Source organism: Myripristis murdjan, chromosome 14 (assembly GCF_902150065.1).
Source record: "Myripristis murdjan chromosome 14, fMyrMur1.1, whole genome shotgun sequence".
NCBI lineage: Eukaryota > Metazoa > Chordata > Actinopteri > Holocentriformes > Holocentridae > Myripristis > Myripristis murdjan.
In genome coordinates this window covers 12329505-12349213 of record NC_043993.1, presented here as the reverse complement: position 1 = coordinate 12349213, position 19709 = coordinate 12329505, and the positions used below count along the sequence as shown (strand labels likewise).

General features: G+C 41.1%; 2 protein-coding genes and 2 non-coding genes across 5 annotated transcripts; all 4 read right to left on the bottom strand.

Annotated features, from left to right (window-relative positions):
- Nucleotides 1–961: 961 nt before the first annotated feature.
- On the bottom strand, nucleotides 962–5239 carry sumf2 (sulfatase modifying factor 2). Of its 2 annotated transcripts, none has more exons than XM_030069298.1 (9): nucleotides 5012–5237; nucleotides 4745–4895; nucleotides 4543–4657; nucleotides 4368–4412; nucleotides 3420–3570; nucleotides 2859–2914; nucleotides 2654–2738; nucleotides 1420–1561; nucleotides 962–1312 (listed from the first exon to the last, which is right to left on the bottom strand). In XM_030069298.1, the coding sequence occupies exons 1-9, from the start codon at nucleotides 5094–5096 to the stop codon at nucleotides 1210–1212; spliced, it is 933 nt and encodes a 310-aa protein (XP_029925158.1). In that variant the 5' UTR covers nucleotides 5097–5237; the 3' UTR covers nucleotides 962–1209. The 2 variants fall into 2 exon arrangements, with proteins under 2 accessions (XP_029925158.1, XP_029925159.1); XM_030069299.1 differs by having other exon boundaries at nucleotides 1172–1312; nucleotides 4745–4898; nucleotides 5021–5239.
- A 1605-nt stretch (nucleotides 5240–6844) lies between these two features.
- On the bottom strand, nucleotides 6845–18400 carry cct6a (chaperonin containing TCP1, subunit 6A (zeta 1)). Its single transcript, XM_030069296.1, has 13 exons — nucleotides 18167–18400; nucleotides 17357–17420; nucleotides 15836–15970; nucleotides 14682–14855; nucleotides 14328–14431; nucleotides 12701–12971; nucleotides 11862–11944; nucleotides 11513–11609; nucleotides 11125–11272; nucleotides 9471–9604; nucleotides 8534–8636; nucleotides 7768–7840; nucleotides 6845–7662 (listed from the first exon to the last, which is right to left on the bottom strand). Exons 1-13 carry the CDS (start codon nucleotides 18301–18303, stop codon nucleotides 7590–7592), a joined length of 1596 nt encoding a protein of 531 aa, XP_029925156.1. The 5' UTR covers nucleotides 18304–18400; the 3' UTR covers nucleotides 6845–7589.
- LOC115372111 (small nucleolar RNA SNORA22) lies at nucleotides 9738–9873 on the bottom strand. Its single transcript, XR_003929422.1, has one exon. It is a non-coding gene; the product is annotated as a small nucleolar RNA SNORA22 (small nucleolar RNA).
- LOC115372110 (small nucleolar RNA SNORA22) lies at nucleotides 12149–12284 on the bottom strand. Its single transcript, XR_003929421.1, has one exon. It is a non-coding gene; the product is annotated as a small nucleolar RNA SNORA22 (small nucleolar RNA).
- Nucleotides 18401–19709: the final 1309 nt, after the last annotated feature.

Genomic DNA, 19709 nt, shown 5'->3' with positions numbered 1-19709 from the left:
TTTATGCATGTGTTTTTCAGAGTGCAGAGATTAACATCTTTTACTTGTTAAATTGTCTTATTTTTTTTTAAACAAGCACAGTTTGTGCTTTTGTATCATCACCTTAGGTTAGAGAGTAACCGTTAAGACGAAGGTTTGCGTTAGGTTTGTCCTCTCTTCTGTTCAGGTTGAGGAGGCTTTGTATAACACACTGTTAATGACTTATGTTGTACATTTCAAGCTGTTTGTCAAAATGATTTAGCAAGATTTCATCTGGTGTTATTTTTTCCTGGCATGCCTCTGTCAGAAGAAACAGAGGCCTCCTGCGTGCTGATTCAGCAAACAGCAACAATGTTTTGGTACTTGGACCTTCATCAGGGTACAAAAACAACCCTTCATCAATGTCATCGTTCTGATCATTTCTTACTTTTAGACCAAGAAAGTTTCCATGACTGATTTTGCTTCTGTGTATCCGTAACTGTGCATCTGTGGTGTTTGACACAATCATTCCTTTCTTATGAGTCCCACTTCCTATCAGTAAATCCAAACTATCATTGAACAGCTGAGTCACTCAAGCAAACCAAAGGACAAAGGCAGCATTAAGGCCATGACTGAGCCGATGAGTGGCCTATTGCTATTTATAGGACGGCCCAATTTACTTTCTGGTCACATATAAACACAAAACACCAGATGGAGATTGACCTTGTCATTTAAGGTTAAAGACGCAACATGAAGGATTTTCTAACTAATAAATTAAAGTGATATTAGTTTCTATGAGTCTCATTCGTGCTCTCAGTTCTTTGATCTGTTCAAGGTTTCGATCATTTATGGATGAAATTAAAATCCCCTCTGGTACACTGATGAATTATGGACAAAGCACAGCTGGCAAGGTGAATAAAACTACAGAACATCATATTAGGAGTCATTTACCACACTTTACTTCAAAACAGTAAGTTCCCAAAAGTAAATCTGTGTTCACTGGTTAAATGATAGCATTTTTACTTTTATTCTTTATCAAATGGTATAAAAATGTTCCATGAGATCTCCACAGGAGAATTAGAGCGTTTCTCTGTGCTCACATATTCATGTCATCATCAACAATTCATTATTCAGCTGGTCCCTCTTTTTTTCTCCAGTCCTCCATCCACATAAAAGTCATCAAATCTATCAATATTATCTGAATCAAAATTTTGAACGATAGTTTCATTCTTATTTTTTTCTGATTACTTGCTACAGTTCTGTTTTCGGCTTCTTCTTCCCTGGTTTGTGGCTCTCGCTCGCAGCACACCTGAATCCCAGGTTATCAGATGCTGAGTCAGGAGTGTTTCCCATCCTACATGACACAGAAACATGAGCATGAGTCAGCAGTCCCTCACCAGTACTGCATGGCTGCTCTGTGTGCTCAAACTGGGAAAACACACAGCGTGTCTAATCGCTCACCTGGTGGTGATGCGTGCTTTGTGATTGGCTGATCCGTCCACAGTGTCGATCCAGGAGGCTCCACGCAGCACGTACATCGCTTGCGCTCCACGAAATGGCGTGGCTGTCCATTCCCATGCGTTTCCCATCATGTCATACAGGCCTGTCAAAAGAACTAATATTACTCTTATGGTAGCTACAGGTTCGTACTCTTATTAACATTGATTATCAGTGATTTTTCTATGACTTTTTCATGAATTTAGCTTAATTTCTAAGAGTAAAAAAAAAATAATTCAACATTTGTCACTGTGCTTTAACGCTGCATACATGAAGTTATGAAAGCTGGTCTATATTTGAAGTAATATAATAATAAAACTATAATAAAAACATAATAAAACAAAAAATAATAAATATAATAAAAACCTTATGTACCAACTGTTTTGTTTTGTTTCTGCTGTTTGCTTTACTCTGACATCCATGACTTTTCCAAAACTTTTATGAAATCATAATTTTCCATAACGTTTCCAGCTGACTTTTCAAGGTTTTGAAAACGTATGAACTTTATATTAAAAGCAGAGCTGGGTATTGTTCAATAATTTTTCAATACCAGTACCGACTCTGATAACTTGGGTTCAATACCAGATCCTGAACGAAACTTTTTTCGATACAAATTTTATAAGATCTAGTTATAAAATCAATTTTACAACGTCTCTAGGTGTGACGTGGCCTTTTTCCTGCATGCCTCTGCAGCGTGTAATGTTAGACAGCCAATAATTAGCATTATCAGATCTTGGTAAAGGCATGCTGCATGCTTATTGGCTCTCTGACGCTGATGAGATTAACTCCTCAGGTCATTCAGGACCAAATCTCAGCACTGTGGTATTTTTTGATACTCGAAAGTAACAGAGCAATTCGTCTGGTGCCATAAAAGTATCTGAGTTCAGCACCCAGCCCCATATCAGATTCCACATTCAGTTTTCCAACAATCTTAACAAAAATTGCATCATCGATGGAGCAACATAAGTGATTTTTGTTTGGGGGTATTTCCGCTGCTCTCCAAGTCACTGACAAGGTTTATATGTGATGTTGCTGCGTGGGGTGGAGTTCATGTGCCCTGAGACTGCATCAAAAGTGGTCACATAATTTGGAGATGAATTTAAATAAGCTCTTAACTTTTTTTCAGTGTGAAATGTTTGCACACACGTCCTTATGTTTGTGCATGTTTGGTTATGTGTGCTGTATACAAGGCTGTTACCGTAGCTGTTCTGAGGAGGGAAGGCGGTGACAGGAGAGATACCATGGTAACCGTCTTCAGCAGTGTCTCCCTCTGGGAACAATCCCTACGACATTAAAGCAAAACAAAAACATAAAAAAGTCTTTAATTATTACATTTTACCTGTTTGATATCAAAGCATGATGCTGTTATATCTGCTGCAGTGAACATGATGTTAGCTGCTGACCTGCCACAGGTTGGTTCTGTTCGCCTGGAACTTGTTTCCCCAGGGATACGTCCTGCCTGGAGCACAAGACACAACGATGAGATGGAGGGAGAGGAAACAAATTAATTACCATATCCATCCTAAACACAAGGGCTGCTGTTTAAGGACAAATCACATAAAATGAGGACAAGCTGCTCCCACTGAGAAACAGACTGACCAGATGCAGCAAGGTACAACAGTTACTGACTGATCCTGTTAAATGACCTTTAATCACCAAGGAGATTTGTATATGAAGGCATCTGGGGACTGATTTTTCTGCCTTCATGTCCCCATGTAATGAACTCACATGAGTAGTACTTCCTGTAAAACAGAGGATCTTAAACGGCGACATCATCCAGCACGAGTGGCTGTGAATTAAAATGTCAACCAATGAAACCTTCACAAATCTTTACAGACCCCCTCTCATCCACCTGTGCCTTCAAATAAAATTTTGTTTCTGTTTGTGATGCCAGATTATTCAACAGGTCGTCTGTATCACAGTGGTTAACATATTCAACAGTGTGAGTGTGTAAGCTGGTGTACCCTGCAGCCCCCCGCGTGCAGCCCACTCCCACTCCTCCTCTGTGGGCAGCCTCTTCCCCTTCCAGCGGCAGAAAGCCTGGGCGTCGTTCCAGCTCACTTGAACCACCGGGAAGTCCAGCCGCTCCCGGATGCCCGAGCCGGGCCCTGCAGGCTGGACAGCAGAGGCTCACGTGGGTGAGAGGTAAGGCATGACGGCAGCCGGTATGCAGAAAATACAGGAGGAAAAAAACTAATAAAGATGAAATAGAATACGTCATTTATGTGTTGGTCTTCTCCTGTGGTTATCTTACCGCTCCTCTTTTTCAGTGCTGAGTGAGGAGCTGACCGGCTGATCTATTCCCACTGCACTCTGTGTGTGTGTATGTGTGTGTGTGTGTGTGTGTGTGTGTGTGTGTGTGTGCAATGCATGTTTGGCTGTCATCATTTTGCCATCGTCAGTGTCATTTTCTTTTCTTTTTTTGTCTGCAGTGTTTATTAGTTTTATAATTTTGGTAACACTTTACAGGAGTACAACAATTAATGTTAGTTAATGCCATAACAAACATTAAGTAACAGGTAATAAACATTAAGTTACAGTTAACTAACCGCTAACTAATGTGTTTAAGAAACATTTACTAATGATGTTCATGCTAAGGTATTAATTTATATGTCATTTAAGGGTTATTGTAGATATTATTAACATTAGTAAATGCCATAATAATCATTAACTAACAGTTAATTAACCATTACGGCATTAACTAATGTTAACTAACGTTAATTGTTGTACTTTTATTGTTAAGTGTTACAATGATTTTTGTAAGTGTGGAATATCTGGAGACCAATAAAAATAATTGGACAAAAAAAAAAAAGAAAGAGAAAAAATACAAGAGGAAAAATAGCAAATGAAGGCACTCGAAAAAAAAAAAAAAAAAAAAAAAAAAAAAAAAACGCAATGAAAAAGATCCTCACCTGTCTCCAAAACACCTTTTCTACAGGCAGCCACCAAGGTGCGGACTGGTTGGGACAGAACAGAAAATGAGGGGTGTATAAACAAGGCAAGGTGCACTGTTACGGTGTGTGTGTGTGTGTGTGTGTGTGTGTGTGTGTGTGTGTGTGTATGGTGACTAAAGAAACGCTCTGGTACCTCTATCCTCTCGGTGACTTTGCTCTTCAGCTCTTCGGACACAAAGTCTTGGAAGACAAAGCTCCAGCCAAACGTCTCGGCCTCAGTTTTGTACTTCTGAGCTCTGACAAAGTCTCTGTGGTGAGGGCAGAGCAGCAGGAGACAGTGTCAGTGGGTGGGAACAGTGAACAGACCATCACCTGCCCTAATGCCTGCTGGTCACCTGAAGGCTGCGTTTGTGACGGGCTGTCTGTCCATCCTGAAGGCCTGCACTCTCACTGCCTTGGCCGGGGACTCTCCGTCTCTCCCGTCCGCTGCGTCTGTCCCCATGAGCATCTGTCCTCCCGGTATCTCCACCATGTCCTCCTCAGCGGCTGGGGGACAGGACAGCTGAGCGTCATCTCTCGCTTTTCTCACTTTTCATTTTCCTCCATGTTCAAGCTAGCCGCCGTGTCAAAACCCAGCGGTGTGTTTGTGTGGCTGCTCTTACCTGCTGCTGCTGCTGCTAACAGGGACACGGCACACATCCACCACACCGTCCGGACACGCATGGCTTCACACACAGCTAAATTCATGCGCCTCGCTTACATATACAAGTTATTAAAGCGAGTTTTCTGACTCCGACAACATTTTTACATCACTTGAGTTGATTTTGCTCTGTCGGACGGGTGTCACAGCGGGACAGGACACGGGTCCCCCAGCTGAAAGAGTCCGTGTAAACCAAGGTTCCGCTGCACAGCTGAACTAGACGAGTCATTTTCTTTCTTGCAGAAATGAAGCAATTCACTCTGAACTCTTCATTCTGTGCTATATAAGTAAAGACATGGATTAAATAAAAATGCGGCGTAGTGTTTTCTGAATCGAGAAACTCCTAATTTGTAAAGCAGACGACAAAGGCCAAACAAAATGTCCCGTTAATGCATCAGATAACACGGAGAAGATGCGATCAACATTAAGCAGGAAAAAATGCGTCCAGATGATGAGTCAGAAGACACGTTTATTTTATTTTATTCTATATTATGAGTGGGAATCAGACGAACTGTTTATTAAAGATCAATCATTATGGTGTATGGCTGTGATATGGAGAGGAAACCTGAGCTTTGTTCAGACTCACAGAAGTTTATTTTTAATTCTAGTGGAGATGAAGAAATTTCCAGAGATGCCAAATATGTCGTGAACTGCAGGGAGATATGTGTAACATGATGCACAAGACAGGGAGATATTTTCTATTTGATGTGGTGCAGCCATGAAACAGCAGCATCTTGGGTTTGGATATTTCACTCAGTGTAAGTTCATTGAAGAGCTGGAACCAGAGGATACAGAAAATGTGGGAGATTTAAGGGGAAATTAGGATTTAAGGGGTTAAGATGTGAAAACCTGACAGAGAAAACATCCAGAAACATCCAGAAAACTGGACCAGTGAAGGTCAGAGGAAAGGCTGAGAGGAAACAAGACAAGGAACCTAAATGTAAGGGGTGGCATGTTTGGAGAAACCACACATTAAAACAAGTCATATGTTTAATTAATATTAATTGTGTTTCCAGGAGGTGGCAGAAGCAGCTGCCTCTGCCTGTCTGTGGCCTTCAGCTGGATCTAAATCCAGCTCTGATGCTGCCTGATGGGAGTTTCCAAAAGTCTCCTAGCAGCAGATCAGGAAGGTTCAGTGTCTTAAAAGAGGAAACCCAGAGGGGGGCTCTGCCAGCCTCCTTGTGTCAGATGCTGAGGGGCGAACAGGTCAATGCTCAGTGCCTTTTCTCTACACGATGGCCTTGTCACACACATTTCAGGGCAAACCTCCTCATGAGAAGTGTAGTGTTTTCTCAGACGAGAAGACTGGTGGCACCAACATTTCCTGCTAATAATTTGCTCCTGCAGGCCTCCTGCTGGCTGGTGGAGAGCAACACCTTTCACATCTGCCACATTAACCTGACTGATACTAGTTATGGGCAGAGAGTTGAGTATTATTTCTACATTCATTCAACTACTAACAGATAGATAGACAGACAGACAGACAGACAGATAGATAGATATCCTACAAACTGGAGCAGGTTATCAGGTTATGTTTAGTAAAAATAACATTTTGATATACCTTGAAATGTCAGGCCCAAAACATGAGGCATCCATACATGTTCTAAAATCCTTTTAATAATTAGCAAATGAAACACTTTGAAAATGCCCATCAGTTACATTTAAAGGGAGGCAGTAACTAGAATACTATTTTTGCATGACAATAAGCTTCATCAGGCTGCGCATGTTCGGAAGACCAGTCATTTATTCTGGGATACTACTAGTTACATCAACAAATTTCTCCCAAAGCTCCATATAGACAAGAACATGATCTTTAATGGTGTAAAGCTGAACTTGACGTGCCTTTCCTGGAAAGGTGACGTGATAGCACTTGACCCTTCAAAGGAAAATGATTACATTTTTTTAGTTTAAATGAAGCAAATTTAGTTTCAAGTCCACAGAGCCAGTGTCTAATTATAGCATCAGCGGAGCAGCTCCAAGAAAGATGTTGCTTGATGACATGAAATAAGAGTACAGCTGCTCTTAATCTCATTGTACATGTGTATAGTGACAATAAAGGCATTCTATTCTATCAAAAATTATTGTTAGTTGTTTTCTAATCTTTGGGAGATTAGTCATGTTCATAACACTGATGGTTAAATTTTCCTTTAACTGTCTTTTAGCACCATCAGTGTCTGGCTGTAACATTCACACCGTCCTCACACCCTTCACATAAACACACCAAAATCTGTCATTTCAAGAGCCAAGAAAAACTTTAATGGTAGAAACAAAACTGAGTGGCAGAGGTCAGTGCTTTTAACAAAATCTCATAAATAGACCAATCATTGTGGAGGGAGCCGTTGACAAATCCATGAAAAATCGAAACTAACATAACAATGTTTCGGACACACACTGTGATGGACGCCGTCTTGTTTACAGTGGGCCGTCCATCCAACTGGGGTGCTTCAGCGTGCCGAGAGCGGGGAGCGCGTTGACTGATCCATCAGGTAAACGACTAGGCCTGTGGGTATGATAACGGCTGCAGCTTCTACAGTCAACCATTAACCTTTGAGAGATGACATCCCAGCTCGCATGATCTCATCCACCAGCAAGATGTTACTGGCGATCACCGTGCTGCAAAGTAACACAGGCAGATTGCCAATCATTAGAAACAACGCATTAAGACATTTACTAAAATATTCGATTTGTCCTTTACTTTCCGGATATGCAAAATCTCACCATGAGTGGAGAAGCTGTTTCTTGACACTGTAGTTGTCCCACACGCCCGCCTCTCCTGCCACCATGGGCTCCCCTGTGAGACAAAAGATCAAAGTTAAGAAGCCTGTGATAACCCAACAGAACTTATTGTGGCAAAAGCGACTTAACAAGTTTCAAACAAATGTAAAACTAGAAAATGCTTTCACCCAACAATGCAGTACATCTCCATTCTGTCAGCTGGTCAGATCTGATAGGCACGTATTAAAACCAGTTGAACCTCCTGCACTGGTTGTGTTTTGTCTGCAGCAACTAAGACTGATCTGAGACGGACGGTGCGCTCAACATTTACCTCCGTTCATTTGATTTTAGATCATGAAAACCCCAACCATTAAACACGTTTTATGTCTTTTAATAAGGACTTTGAAATTACAGTGGTGTGACCTGTATGTTATTTCATTCAACACGACTGAAACAGTATTTTTAAAGTGGAGTTCTAACATTGGAGTCTGTGGCACTTCCACGTCTGATCCCCCACAAGACAACAGTTCAAACACGGCACCAAGGGGAATGAGGTGAACTGCAGGACCAACCAACCAAACTACAAAGTTTTGTGAAAATCTGTTCAGAGCTTTGAGATATCTTGCTCACAGAGAAATCTTGTTCCACCACCTCCTTGGTGGGGGTCATAAGAATAACCATGATCCAGAGACATGGAGGACAAATGTCTGGTGTTATGGTGCTTCTTGTGAAGCATAACATAACATAATGACACTGCAGCGGGTCTGACCTGTGCTGAGATCCACGCCCACCAGCTGACCAGACTCTTTATACTCCGTCTGCAGCTTCACCAGGGTCTCCTGTGGGTCATAGCCAGAGTTCTGGGCCAAAACCTACAGCAGAGACAAGAGAGACGAGACAGGAAGGAAATTAGGAAATTAGGAAATGACAGATTGCTATGCATAAAATGCAGTTTACAGTAGGGCTGAGCAAGTCATTGAAATATTATTGAAATAGTAATGTAAATTTGCCAAGTGCAATATTCAAATTGCAAGAGGTGTGTTTTTTTTTTTTTTTTTGATAAAAAAAAGGTAAACTGTATAACAAAATACCATATAAATAAATAAATGAAGTATTGTGGTGCTGCAGAGATGCCATGGCCTAGAAATCATTCTGTCTACATGTAAGAAAAAGTTTTTTTTGGAGTCTTTGTTTTCCAATTGACTTGTTTCACAGCTGCCTTTCAGCCATGAAGTAGCAGGCAAAGACAGCAGTAACTAATGACAGTAATTAAGGTTCTGCTCTGCTAACAAGGCCAAAGCACAAGTTTAATTAACATCATTAGTAACACCTGTGTTTGCCCTGTCAAAATGTCTGCTGTGAAAAAGCTCTGCTATGAACTTGGATCAGAGGTTAACAAGGCCTGAGACTTAAACTCAGAGCTGGGATCAGAGGTACAAAGAAGTGGGAAAAATGAACACTGCTCTATTAAAAACCGAAAAAGAAAACCTGAGTGGGAAATGCAGATTTCTCAAACAATGGCATTCTTCATATTTCTCCTCCAGCAGTAAAAATATCAGCGCTGACCTCAAAGCCACCGGTCCTCCATTAACATTTCAATTCTAACATAATGCTATTAGTAGTTTTCCGGTGAATCTTGTGCTCTTTGGCATTTCAGACTGTTTGACTTGCGTCGTGTGTGACTGTGTTTCTGTGTGCCAGCTCACCTTAGGGATGATGAGGAGTGCGTCTGCGAAGGCCTGGACTCCCAGCTGGGCTCTGCCCTTCACGTTCGGCTTGTGTTTGACCAGAGCGTCTGCCACAGCCACCTCAAACGCACCAGCTCCTGACACCACACTGCCTGAGGAGACCAAGACAGGGCAGCTGTCAGAAACATTTACACAACTCGATGCCTGCTTCAGTGCCGTGAAGCCAACAACCACCTCAATATCACAAAATGATTTACTAGTGAAAACTTCAAGTGGGTTGGTGGATTTTGTACTGATCCACTGATGCAGTTAAGGGAGAAGACAACTCTCTTAATGCAGAGGTAGAGATCAGAATCACTGTAGCACAGACACAGGAGACCAGGGAGAGCCATATTAGCATCCTTGGGTGTTCTCTGTGCAAATGTGTCTGAATAATCAATGTACAATTAAGGAAAAGAAACATTTCAGAGAAATGGAACAGTTTTAGTCATAATAGAGGTGTGATCAGAACAAAAACAAATGAAAACAGGATAACAAGGTGAAATGAATGGAGCTAGTGCACCCAAATGACAGAGCTTGTGCAAGTCTACTCCACAAATTAGAGTTAGATGAAGTTGTGTGGATTCAAACCCCCTGCAATGGTCCGACCCTGGAGTATCTAAAACAAGTGACATGAAATCTCCTTTCTAATCTGAGTTGTGCTGTTTTCAGTCCAGAAATAAAATGAAAATCAACATCAGGCTCTCCTTGCTCTTTCTGCAGAACAGTAGTCACTGAATGTAAAAGCTCCCATCTGAGGGTGTGTGAGACAAGCTGTGAAAAATAGTCTCGTAATTTGCTGCAAGGTGACCAACCATAAAAATTCACTGTTATTCCATAAGTTAGAGGTAGTGTGTGTAGGATTTAAATTAAGTTAAAGACAAATGGGATTTAATATACATTAAAAAAATGAAAAACCGTAGTGTTTTCTTTAAGTATTTTAATATATAAATAGGCACTGGTCTCAGTTTTACATGGGCTGCCATCTTGCTTTGCCATGTTTCTACTGTGGCTCAGATGGCACAAATAAACAAGAACACCTTGTGACAAACTCATTTCTCTTTTGCGAGTGGCTGATGGAAGTAGATGGCACTACTGTGGCGGCTGGTGTCAAGTCGCTGAATAACTACCGAAAGAAGAAGAGTGGTTTGCTTTGCTTCTGGTTGTGCTCGTGGCAGATCATACCTATACAGCGGCTACAGAGAGTGAATGTAAGTCAATTAAACATCCCTTGGCTTTGCTCGGAAGGAAATACTTGGAGGGATTACTGTTGTTTTGTTGCATTCTGCCTTAAAACCATTAGATACTGCTAAATCCTGCAACACTGTACCTTTAAATGACAACTTTTTCATTCCTGAAATATAGCCTAATGGTCATTTCCTATCTAGTGAGCTAGGAGTTATATTTAAGTAAGAAACAATACAAACAAATTGTTGAACTGGATTTGGTGATGGGGGCACTGAATTGAACCAATGAATACTATTACTCGTTACTGAAACATACTGCAGGCACTGGAGCTGAATAAAAATCAGGATTCAGTGCATTGTAGCCTTTCTATGGAAACAGAAAGCCGATCAACACACACACACACACACAATCACACACTTTAAAACTTGGGACGGTCTCATCTTACCATCTTCAATGGCGTTCTTGACTGCCCGCAGACCATCCCTGACAGCATCTTTGATCTGCGTGAGTGTGTGCTTGTTGGGTCCTTTCACCAACAGGGTCACAGAGCGAGGATTCCCACACTTTTCAATGAACGTGTATTTTTCCTCTCCCTGCAGAGGAGCCAGCACAAACAGGATTAAATGGCAAGTCTCATTAAGACCCAGACCTCAGCATTTCTTTCTTAGCTCTGCATAAAAATGAGGACACAGACTGAACACTGTGCACTTAAAGACAGGAGATCAAAACAAAATTAGAAACGTTACATCAGTTAAACATTTTCTTTAACCCTGAACCAACATCGAACACAAACTTCAGCAACAGAGAAATCAAAAACTTAAAAAAATACTCACCAGTGTGTGTTCATAAACCAGCCCAGCATGTCCCAAACACTCCTGAGTGAGGTCGTCCACTGAGTTCATGGCAACACCGCCACAAGCTAGGGTGAGCCTGCAGACAGACAGACACGAGTCATCATAAGAGCTATTTATTTTTTTGGTCTGATGTACAACAAACGCAAAAATGTTTACAACCCCCTAAGCAGATGTAATCAAACAGACTTAAGAGTTCGTTTCACTGCAGATGTCTGAGGGACCAATGTAGGATGCTTCTTCATGTACATCTCACTATACATGACCTACCAACCACAACACCATTGTCACTAAGAACAAAGACAAGTGACACCTAAATTTCATTTCTTACCTCTCCATGTTCCTCCTCTTCGCCCTGCGCAGAGCAACAATGCCTTCTTTGGCAAGGGCATCTAGGGAGAATGGGTCAATACCCTGCAAAATACCAAGAGAAGGAAAAAAAAGTTGACGTTAGGAAGATTTTTTGACTTGAACATATTTTTATTTCCTCCACTTGACCAGCAGCTGAAGGAAGCAAGTCAGAGTCTGACATCCTTTTTGTGAGCCATTGTATGCTATTTGCACTGAAGAAATAAATCATGTACTTGAACAAACCTGACTATTAACAAGGGTTTAGGCATTTATTCTGATCCGCTGAATACATGTAGGGGAGAAGATTGCTCCTCTAATGCAGAGGTACAGACCAGAGTTACTGTGGCACAGATATGAAGACCAGGGGGAGCCACACTGGCATCCTTGGGTGTTCTCTGTGCAAAAGGCAACAACTTGGGGCATGGGGAAGCAATGAACAGATCCTGTGTTTAGTTTACTGTTTATACTGGGGACAGGAGCAGATTTATACATATTTAAAAAGCTAAAAGGATTTTTGATTTTTAAAAATAAATTTTAAGCTCTAATAATCCGGTGAGACTGTGCAAACCACTTTCAACATAAACATAGTAAGGGTAACAGTCACTTGTGATTTCAGGTTCCCTCTGGCTTTCAGTTTTCTGACCCACAACGCCAGTTTCCACAAAGGAGCAGCCTGCTGTTTTCCTGCCTTTGTGTTTCAGATCATACGCCTGGTTTCCATTTGTTTATTAGAGGTTCAGGCCTACAACTGTGTGTTTTAACTTGTTTATTATTACATCTATGACTCTTTCCCTGCTACCGTCTCTCAGTCAGCCATACCTTCTGATTGATGACGACAAATCCCTTCTCCCCATTGGGACAAACAGCATTCTTCAAGGCGATGATCTTCTGCACACGCTCCTCAATGAACTTCCTCTCTGCAGCCACAAGCTTCTCCCTCTCTGCGGCGCTCTTGTAGAAGAAGCCAGAGTTGACCTCCGTCTTCTCATATTCCAAGGAGACGTTGCAGGTCAGCACGTAGGCGTCCTCCACCCTCTTCTTCATGTCTGGGTGTCGTGCTCCGTGGTCCAGCACCAAGCCTCTGATCAGCCTGAGAAGAGGCCACGTGGGAGTTTGGATGTTATCTTTTCTTTAGTCTGACAAATATTACATGGAACTACATGCACTTATCAGAAATTAGCGGTGCTTCATGCCAACTAACAGAATGCACCAGTAAAACTATCACCTCAGGGATAAACTGAAGCGTTTGCACAGTGTAAGGCAAGTTAGATTTAAGACTTTTAAAGCCACTCAGAATAAAAATCAGGACAAATTTTACAATTAACAAAACTGAGGAATTTTCACTGAATATGCACTTCCCCGTTTCATCCAGGGCAGAGTGACAGCTTACTAGCAAATGAATGTTGTTGGTTCCACTATCCGATCTGAGTGATAGGGATGGGATTCGAGAACCACTTCTTGTTAAGAACCGATTCTCAGCGGTCTGAATCCTTGGACTCGTTTGCCGAAGTGCGTAACGATTCTGCTATCGAGTCCGCTGCGCATGCGCTATGACATCATACGCACGCTGCATTGCTGTAAAGTCAGCATGGCGTTGAGGCAGAGGCATTCAAAAGTTTGGTTATACTTCACGCGGAAAGACAACAGACCCACTTGCAAAACTTCTATTTTAGCAAAGGGAGGAAGTGCTAGCAGCATGCAGAAACATTTGTCCACACAGCTTCTGATACGCTCCAGAGTGACGCTAACATTAATGAATCTCATTCTGTATACGCTGTAGGCCTGGGTATCGGTACTCAATACCTTTTAAGCTATCGACTGAAATAACCCGGTACCAGGTAGTATCAGAACGTCTCCAGTCAAATGCTACTTGCATCTGATCTTTCTGTACCCAGATTGAGAAAAAACTGAATATTTGTTTTGTACAGTTATTTAATAAATACATCAATAATTTGAACACTCAAATGTAGTTATGTAAAAGTCATTTGGATGGACAGGAGTGGTGGCATTTTAAACACAATGATATAAAAGAAAGTTAATACAAATAAACACATTTGTACTTTTTTCTTTTTTTTTTTTTTCTTTCCCTTCCCAGTGAGATTCGATAAGAGAATCATTAAAGAATCGAATCAATAAGCAGATTCGATCATGGAATTGGAATCGCTAAAATCGTATCAAATCCCATCCCTACTGAGTGACAATAATATGAGCCAGGGGTCATTCACCGAATTATGTAAAACAACAGATGTTACTAATTATTGAGATTTTAAATTGCAACACCAGAAAAACATACACTCATAAGATCCAACTTATTATGTCTTAGCATTTTTAAGACATTGAAAGATTGATTTAAGACATGTTAATATCAATGTCAGCCTTATTTTTAGATTAATAAATTCAACACCTTTTAAGAATAATTCCACGGGAACCCTGGAGAGAGACTCACTGTGTGTCGCTGTCAGTCTTGTGCTTCATCTCCATGATTTCCACCATGTACAGGTCGATTGGCTCGTTGGGTTTAGCGATGGCCAGCACAGCGTCTACTACAGCCTGCAGATAATCAGTCATCAAACCAATCAGTGTCAGTGATCAGAATACAGGAGAGAAAATAATAATCTGACTGCCATACCAACTGGACAAAACAATCCACTGTGTTTAAGTTTGGAATAAACTGACTGAACATGACTATTACACTCCCTAACTGTATGCCGCCTCCAACAGCTGTTAATGCTAAACTCCCCAGCTCAGAGGTCAAAGGTCAGAAGCTAACCCACACGGCACCTCCCCCCTCATGTCTCACCTCAGTGAGCAGGTCTGCCAGCTCTGTGTGGACCTTGGTTCTGAGGGAGGTGCGTGCTACGTTGATGAGGGTCTCTCTGTCCATTTCCCGCGTCACCTTCACCTCCTCCAGAACAGACAAGGCCTTCTCCTTTGCCGCCTCAAAGCCCTCAGCGATGACTCTTGGATGGAGGCCCTGCACAGAAAAAAGCAGATGAGACAGTTATCTCTTCAGGCACCACTTTCAGTTTCACATCATAGTATCCAGCTCTGAATACTGAATTATTCTCCCGAGATCCAGAAGCCGAACTACAAGCTGCTTCAAGAAAATGACTCATGACAGGATAAGGTCAAACTTGTTATTTCGGCACTTTCAGATTCTATCTCTGACCTTAAAAATAGGTGAAATAATTAATGTGAAAATGACGTTTGATTAAGTTACTACATATAACACGTAACTGAATTTTTGGGGAAAAAAAGAAAGAAAGAAAGAAAAGAGGAAAATGAAATTCTGAAATATCCTTGCTGCACAAAACTACAGAATGCCGGAATTCCAACTTCAGTATAACTACTATTTTTAGATTTAAAAAAAACAAACAAACAAAAAAAACGCACTTGAAAGCTGAACGTCAATATTAGCTTGTGAGAAAATATGAGAAATTACATAAAAAACTTATACCTCAGTCTACATCTATTATACATCTATATACCCATCTACATATCTATATATGTGTATATCTATCTACAAAAATATATACATACACACAATTTATTCTATAGATATTCTGCAGACACATTTCATTATACGTATAGTCTATGTGAAGGTTCGAGGGTGAAAGCTGTATATATTCTATAGATACATTTTATTATTTAGTTTGTACTACTCGTGTATTTCTTTTTCTTGTATTCTTTGTGTTGAGCTACTTTGTCAAAAGATATACATTTCTCTCCTCTAGTGTTGATAAGTATATTTTGTGTAGCCTACTATTAATTCTGTGCAATGTTTGGACAACCTGCTACAACAATTTCCCTGTTTGGAGTAAATAAAGCACATGTATAAAATGTCATGCTCAAAAGGCCATTCAGGTGCACAGAAGTGTTCTGCATCCTGGCAGAGATCAACACACTGACTAACGAGTGTAGGAGTGTAGGAGGAAGCAGCCCTTGCCCTCTCACCTCGGACACGTAGAGGTCAGCCTGCTTCAGGAGTTCGCCGATGATGAGGACGTTGGAGGTGGTCCCGTCTCCCGTGATGTCATCCTGCGCTGTGGCCACCTTGGCAATGAGTGATGCTGTGGGGTGCTGAATTTGCTGAGAGGGAGCAAGAAGAAAAACACTTCAAATTTAACTGCAACAACAACAGTGCTGTCTTCATGACAGCAGTCAAGTACTAATCCTAAGTGTGCGTGACAGGCGAACAGTTTTTTTCATGGAAAACAAATTAATTACAAATGTTTCCTTATCATGTGATGTTGCTCTTGTACATTTGTCCAGTGAAGGAACAGAGTCGTGCATTGTTGAGTGAACTGCACCTCCTGCTAGAGGTACAGCTCCAGATCAGAGACACCGCAGCTGATCAGAGATAAAGGAGACTGGGGGAGTTACAGTTTGCATCCTTGGGCTGTTTTCTTGAGCAGCATGTGAAAACACCAGGATGAAAATAAATCCATGCAGTGGAGAGCTTCAAATGTTTGTAAGGCTGAATGATATACTGGTATCTAGATATGAACATGTGTGTTATTAATATCTCAAAATGAAACGATATGGACAATATCAGACTGGTCTGTTCTGATCCAAAAAACATTTTGTGAAGTAACTCCATTTTCTATGCCCAATGGGTATTATGTTGTTTTTTGAAGAATGTTCAATTTTCACTGTCACTACACTTCGACACGATGTTCAAGCAGTGTCAAAACAGATGATGCAGCATATTTTAAATTTTTTTCATACAGCTTAACACAGTGATTTGTCTGTGTTTTCTGCACACCCATAAACAAAAGATATAAACAATTTTGATTATATTGTTTATATCTTGTTTTTATAGGTTACAGAAAACATCTTTACAAATATTTTTATATTTTACTTATACATATAACATCTGAAATGGCTCTTTAGTTTAATTCTTAGTTTTAAGTTTTTTACTATTTTCTGTTTTAGTTTGAACTCTATTTTTAATGGCAAATGTGTGAATGCACCATCAGCAGGATTGCTACTGAATTTTGTTCTACCTTGTGCAATGACAATAAAGAAATCTGTCCTGATCAATAAAATACTTTGTGAAGTAACTACTTTTTGTATGACCATTTAGTATTATGATGCTGTTTTTTGACGAATGCTTAATTTTTACTGTTGCCACACTTTTAAAATTTTAAATCTGTGTAAACTGATTATCATATTGTATATCATATTGCTAATTGAAATATCTGGCAGAAATAGAGGAATTAAATTTTGTCCCACACATAAGCATGTCCACTGTTCTAGAAGGCATAGAGCGTCAGGTCCAATGTTAATCATTTTATTTATACTTAATCCTGTGTTTTAGACAGTATTTGTCATGTATGTCAACAGTTTATTATCTTCAACACAGTCACACACACACAATAGGGGTGTGGTTACAACTGCATCTATTCAATACTAAATCAAGGACCTAGTAAAATGTCAAAGGAGGGTTAATCTCACAGCTGAGCACCTTCTTACCATCTCGTGTAACAAGACGTTGCCATCTTTGGTCAGCTTTATGTCCCCGGCGCCAGACACGAGCCTGCGGGTGGAGACGGGCAGCAACGGGTTAATCACATGAGCAGAGTGAAGTCAGACGGCTCGCTACAACCTGCAGCTCAAATACTGATGCTGGCCAGCCATGAATAAAAAAAATTACTTTAGTCAATGTGGACGATATAGACCGTTGACGTGTGACATGTTAATCTGCTGTTCACGCACTAAATTGTAAGGGCTGTCAGATTATGTAGCATTATCTCAATGAACTTCCGTGTGCAGCATGAAATATTTCCCCGGCCCTTAAGGGATATGCTAACATTAAATTAAACTAAAACACTCGCAAGGTGCGTCAAATCAATAAAGACAGACCCTCATACTGTGAGTTAACTCTGTCTTACAATTTTAATTAGCAGTGTGCTAACTAATGCTGTCATTTTACGCTAGCTTGCAGACTGTCACACGGATCCTGACGATGACAATGCAGGGCAACGTGTGCCGGGGAGATCCGCTATCCGGTGAGCGACTGGAGGCCTCGACGGGATGACTTTAATGTCTTCTACTTTATAAACTTAACACCAGAAAACAACTGAAACGCTTGGCTCACTGAATCATGCGTAAAAACATCATGAAGAGGCAACAGCAGTGACTATAGCTTCTACTTGCGCACACAGCCTCGTGCTAATGCTAAGCTGGTTAGCGCGCTAGCACGTTAGCTTTAGCAGGCGTGCTTAACAAAAGGTTCCGCTGGCGTCGCGCGTGCTGCTGCTGCTCGGGGCACGGGGCGCTCACATTTTCATGGTGCCTTTGGGTCCCAGGTTACTTTTCAGCACGTCCTGGAGTCCCCGCGCCGCACTGATGTTCACTGCCAGGGCGGCCTGGGCCCTCGCTACCTCCGCTTTGGGGTTCAGAGCTTTCACCGCAGCCATGGTGGAGCAGCACAGCCGGCGAACGGGGCGAAAAACTAGCGCGGGTCGGGAGTGTCGTCTGCTCGCTGTCCGACGCTCTCGAGAAGGGGTGTCGGCTTCCAGAAGGCTCCAACACGTGTGCCCGTGATGCCTTCACTCACCCGCGCTAACCTCGGACAATGGAGCTTCAGAGACTGTAAAAGTGACTCAAGTGCTTTTCAGAATAACAATCAGAAATACCTGAGTGATTCCCGAGGGGAAATTTGGTCAGCTGCAGCTGCTCAAATTCTCGAGAGCAGAATTATATATAATTTATATGAAAAATAAATAGAAAATATAAGAAACATAAAAATATATGCCTTAGAAATTGCTAATAAAAAAAAACTATGTGCATTATGTATAGATATGTGCATTAAATCTACTAATGCTAAAATATTACAACAATAATTACAGAAATGAGAAATTGAGCACATGTTTAAAAAAAAATCTAGGCCTACCTACATTCACTACACAGAAATACTGGACTACTGAATTTTTGTCAACTCCCTCTAGATTATTGCACAGTAAAAACAAGATGCCACGTCGTTTTATTCAGAAAATATATTAAATGAACCATGCAAGAAGTGGCTAAATCAACAAATAAGTTGTATTGCAGCGGTTAAAAATAAGGAAAAGAAAATGTGCATAAGGCATGTAGCCTAATTATTTTGACTGAATTACTAAATATAAAATTAACCGAGCAACACCTGAGAACAGAAACACGAGTCAGTGCTACATACAGCACCAAACAATGACACTGAAAAGTAAAGTGCATCATTTTTAACTATCAACTGAAAAGGTTTCCCTGCTCCTTAAACGTCACATTTAGGTAAATCACTTAAACTGACTTAAGTCAAATAAAATCCATTGGTGTATGTCTTTTTTGTTTTATTTTACCTTCATTGTAAATGGAAAAGGTCACTGATGTAGTAAGTTACACGGGTAATTACTGTATTATATACCCTCGCACGGTCCTGGCCGAAGTCCTGTCGGGTCGCACAAGTGCGCTCAGCCGAAAGTTTTTAGATTTCCGATATCACCTGAACGAGGCATCAGCGAACACCCCAGAGCTTACCCGGCGCGCCGATTGGCCAGGTTACGTCACAAACATCGTCACTAGGCGCAGTATGTGATTGGTTGAGGCTTTTGTCAATCACAAGATCCCGTGTTGTTTAAACCTAAAGATTTCCTCTGACGGGATGACGGACAGTGATACATAATAATCCACACAGGACTCGCCTCAAATCCCGTCAGGAAACGTTGTTTTTCCTCAGTCATCTATTGAATTTAAACGTGCCACACGACTGATTCACTTCCAAACTTGTACACTAACATTTCTCCAGGATGTGTAAATGAATTCCGGCGTCGTCCTGACCTGGACTATGTCT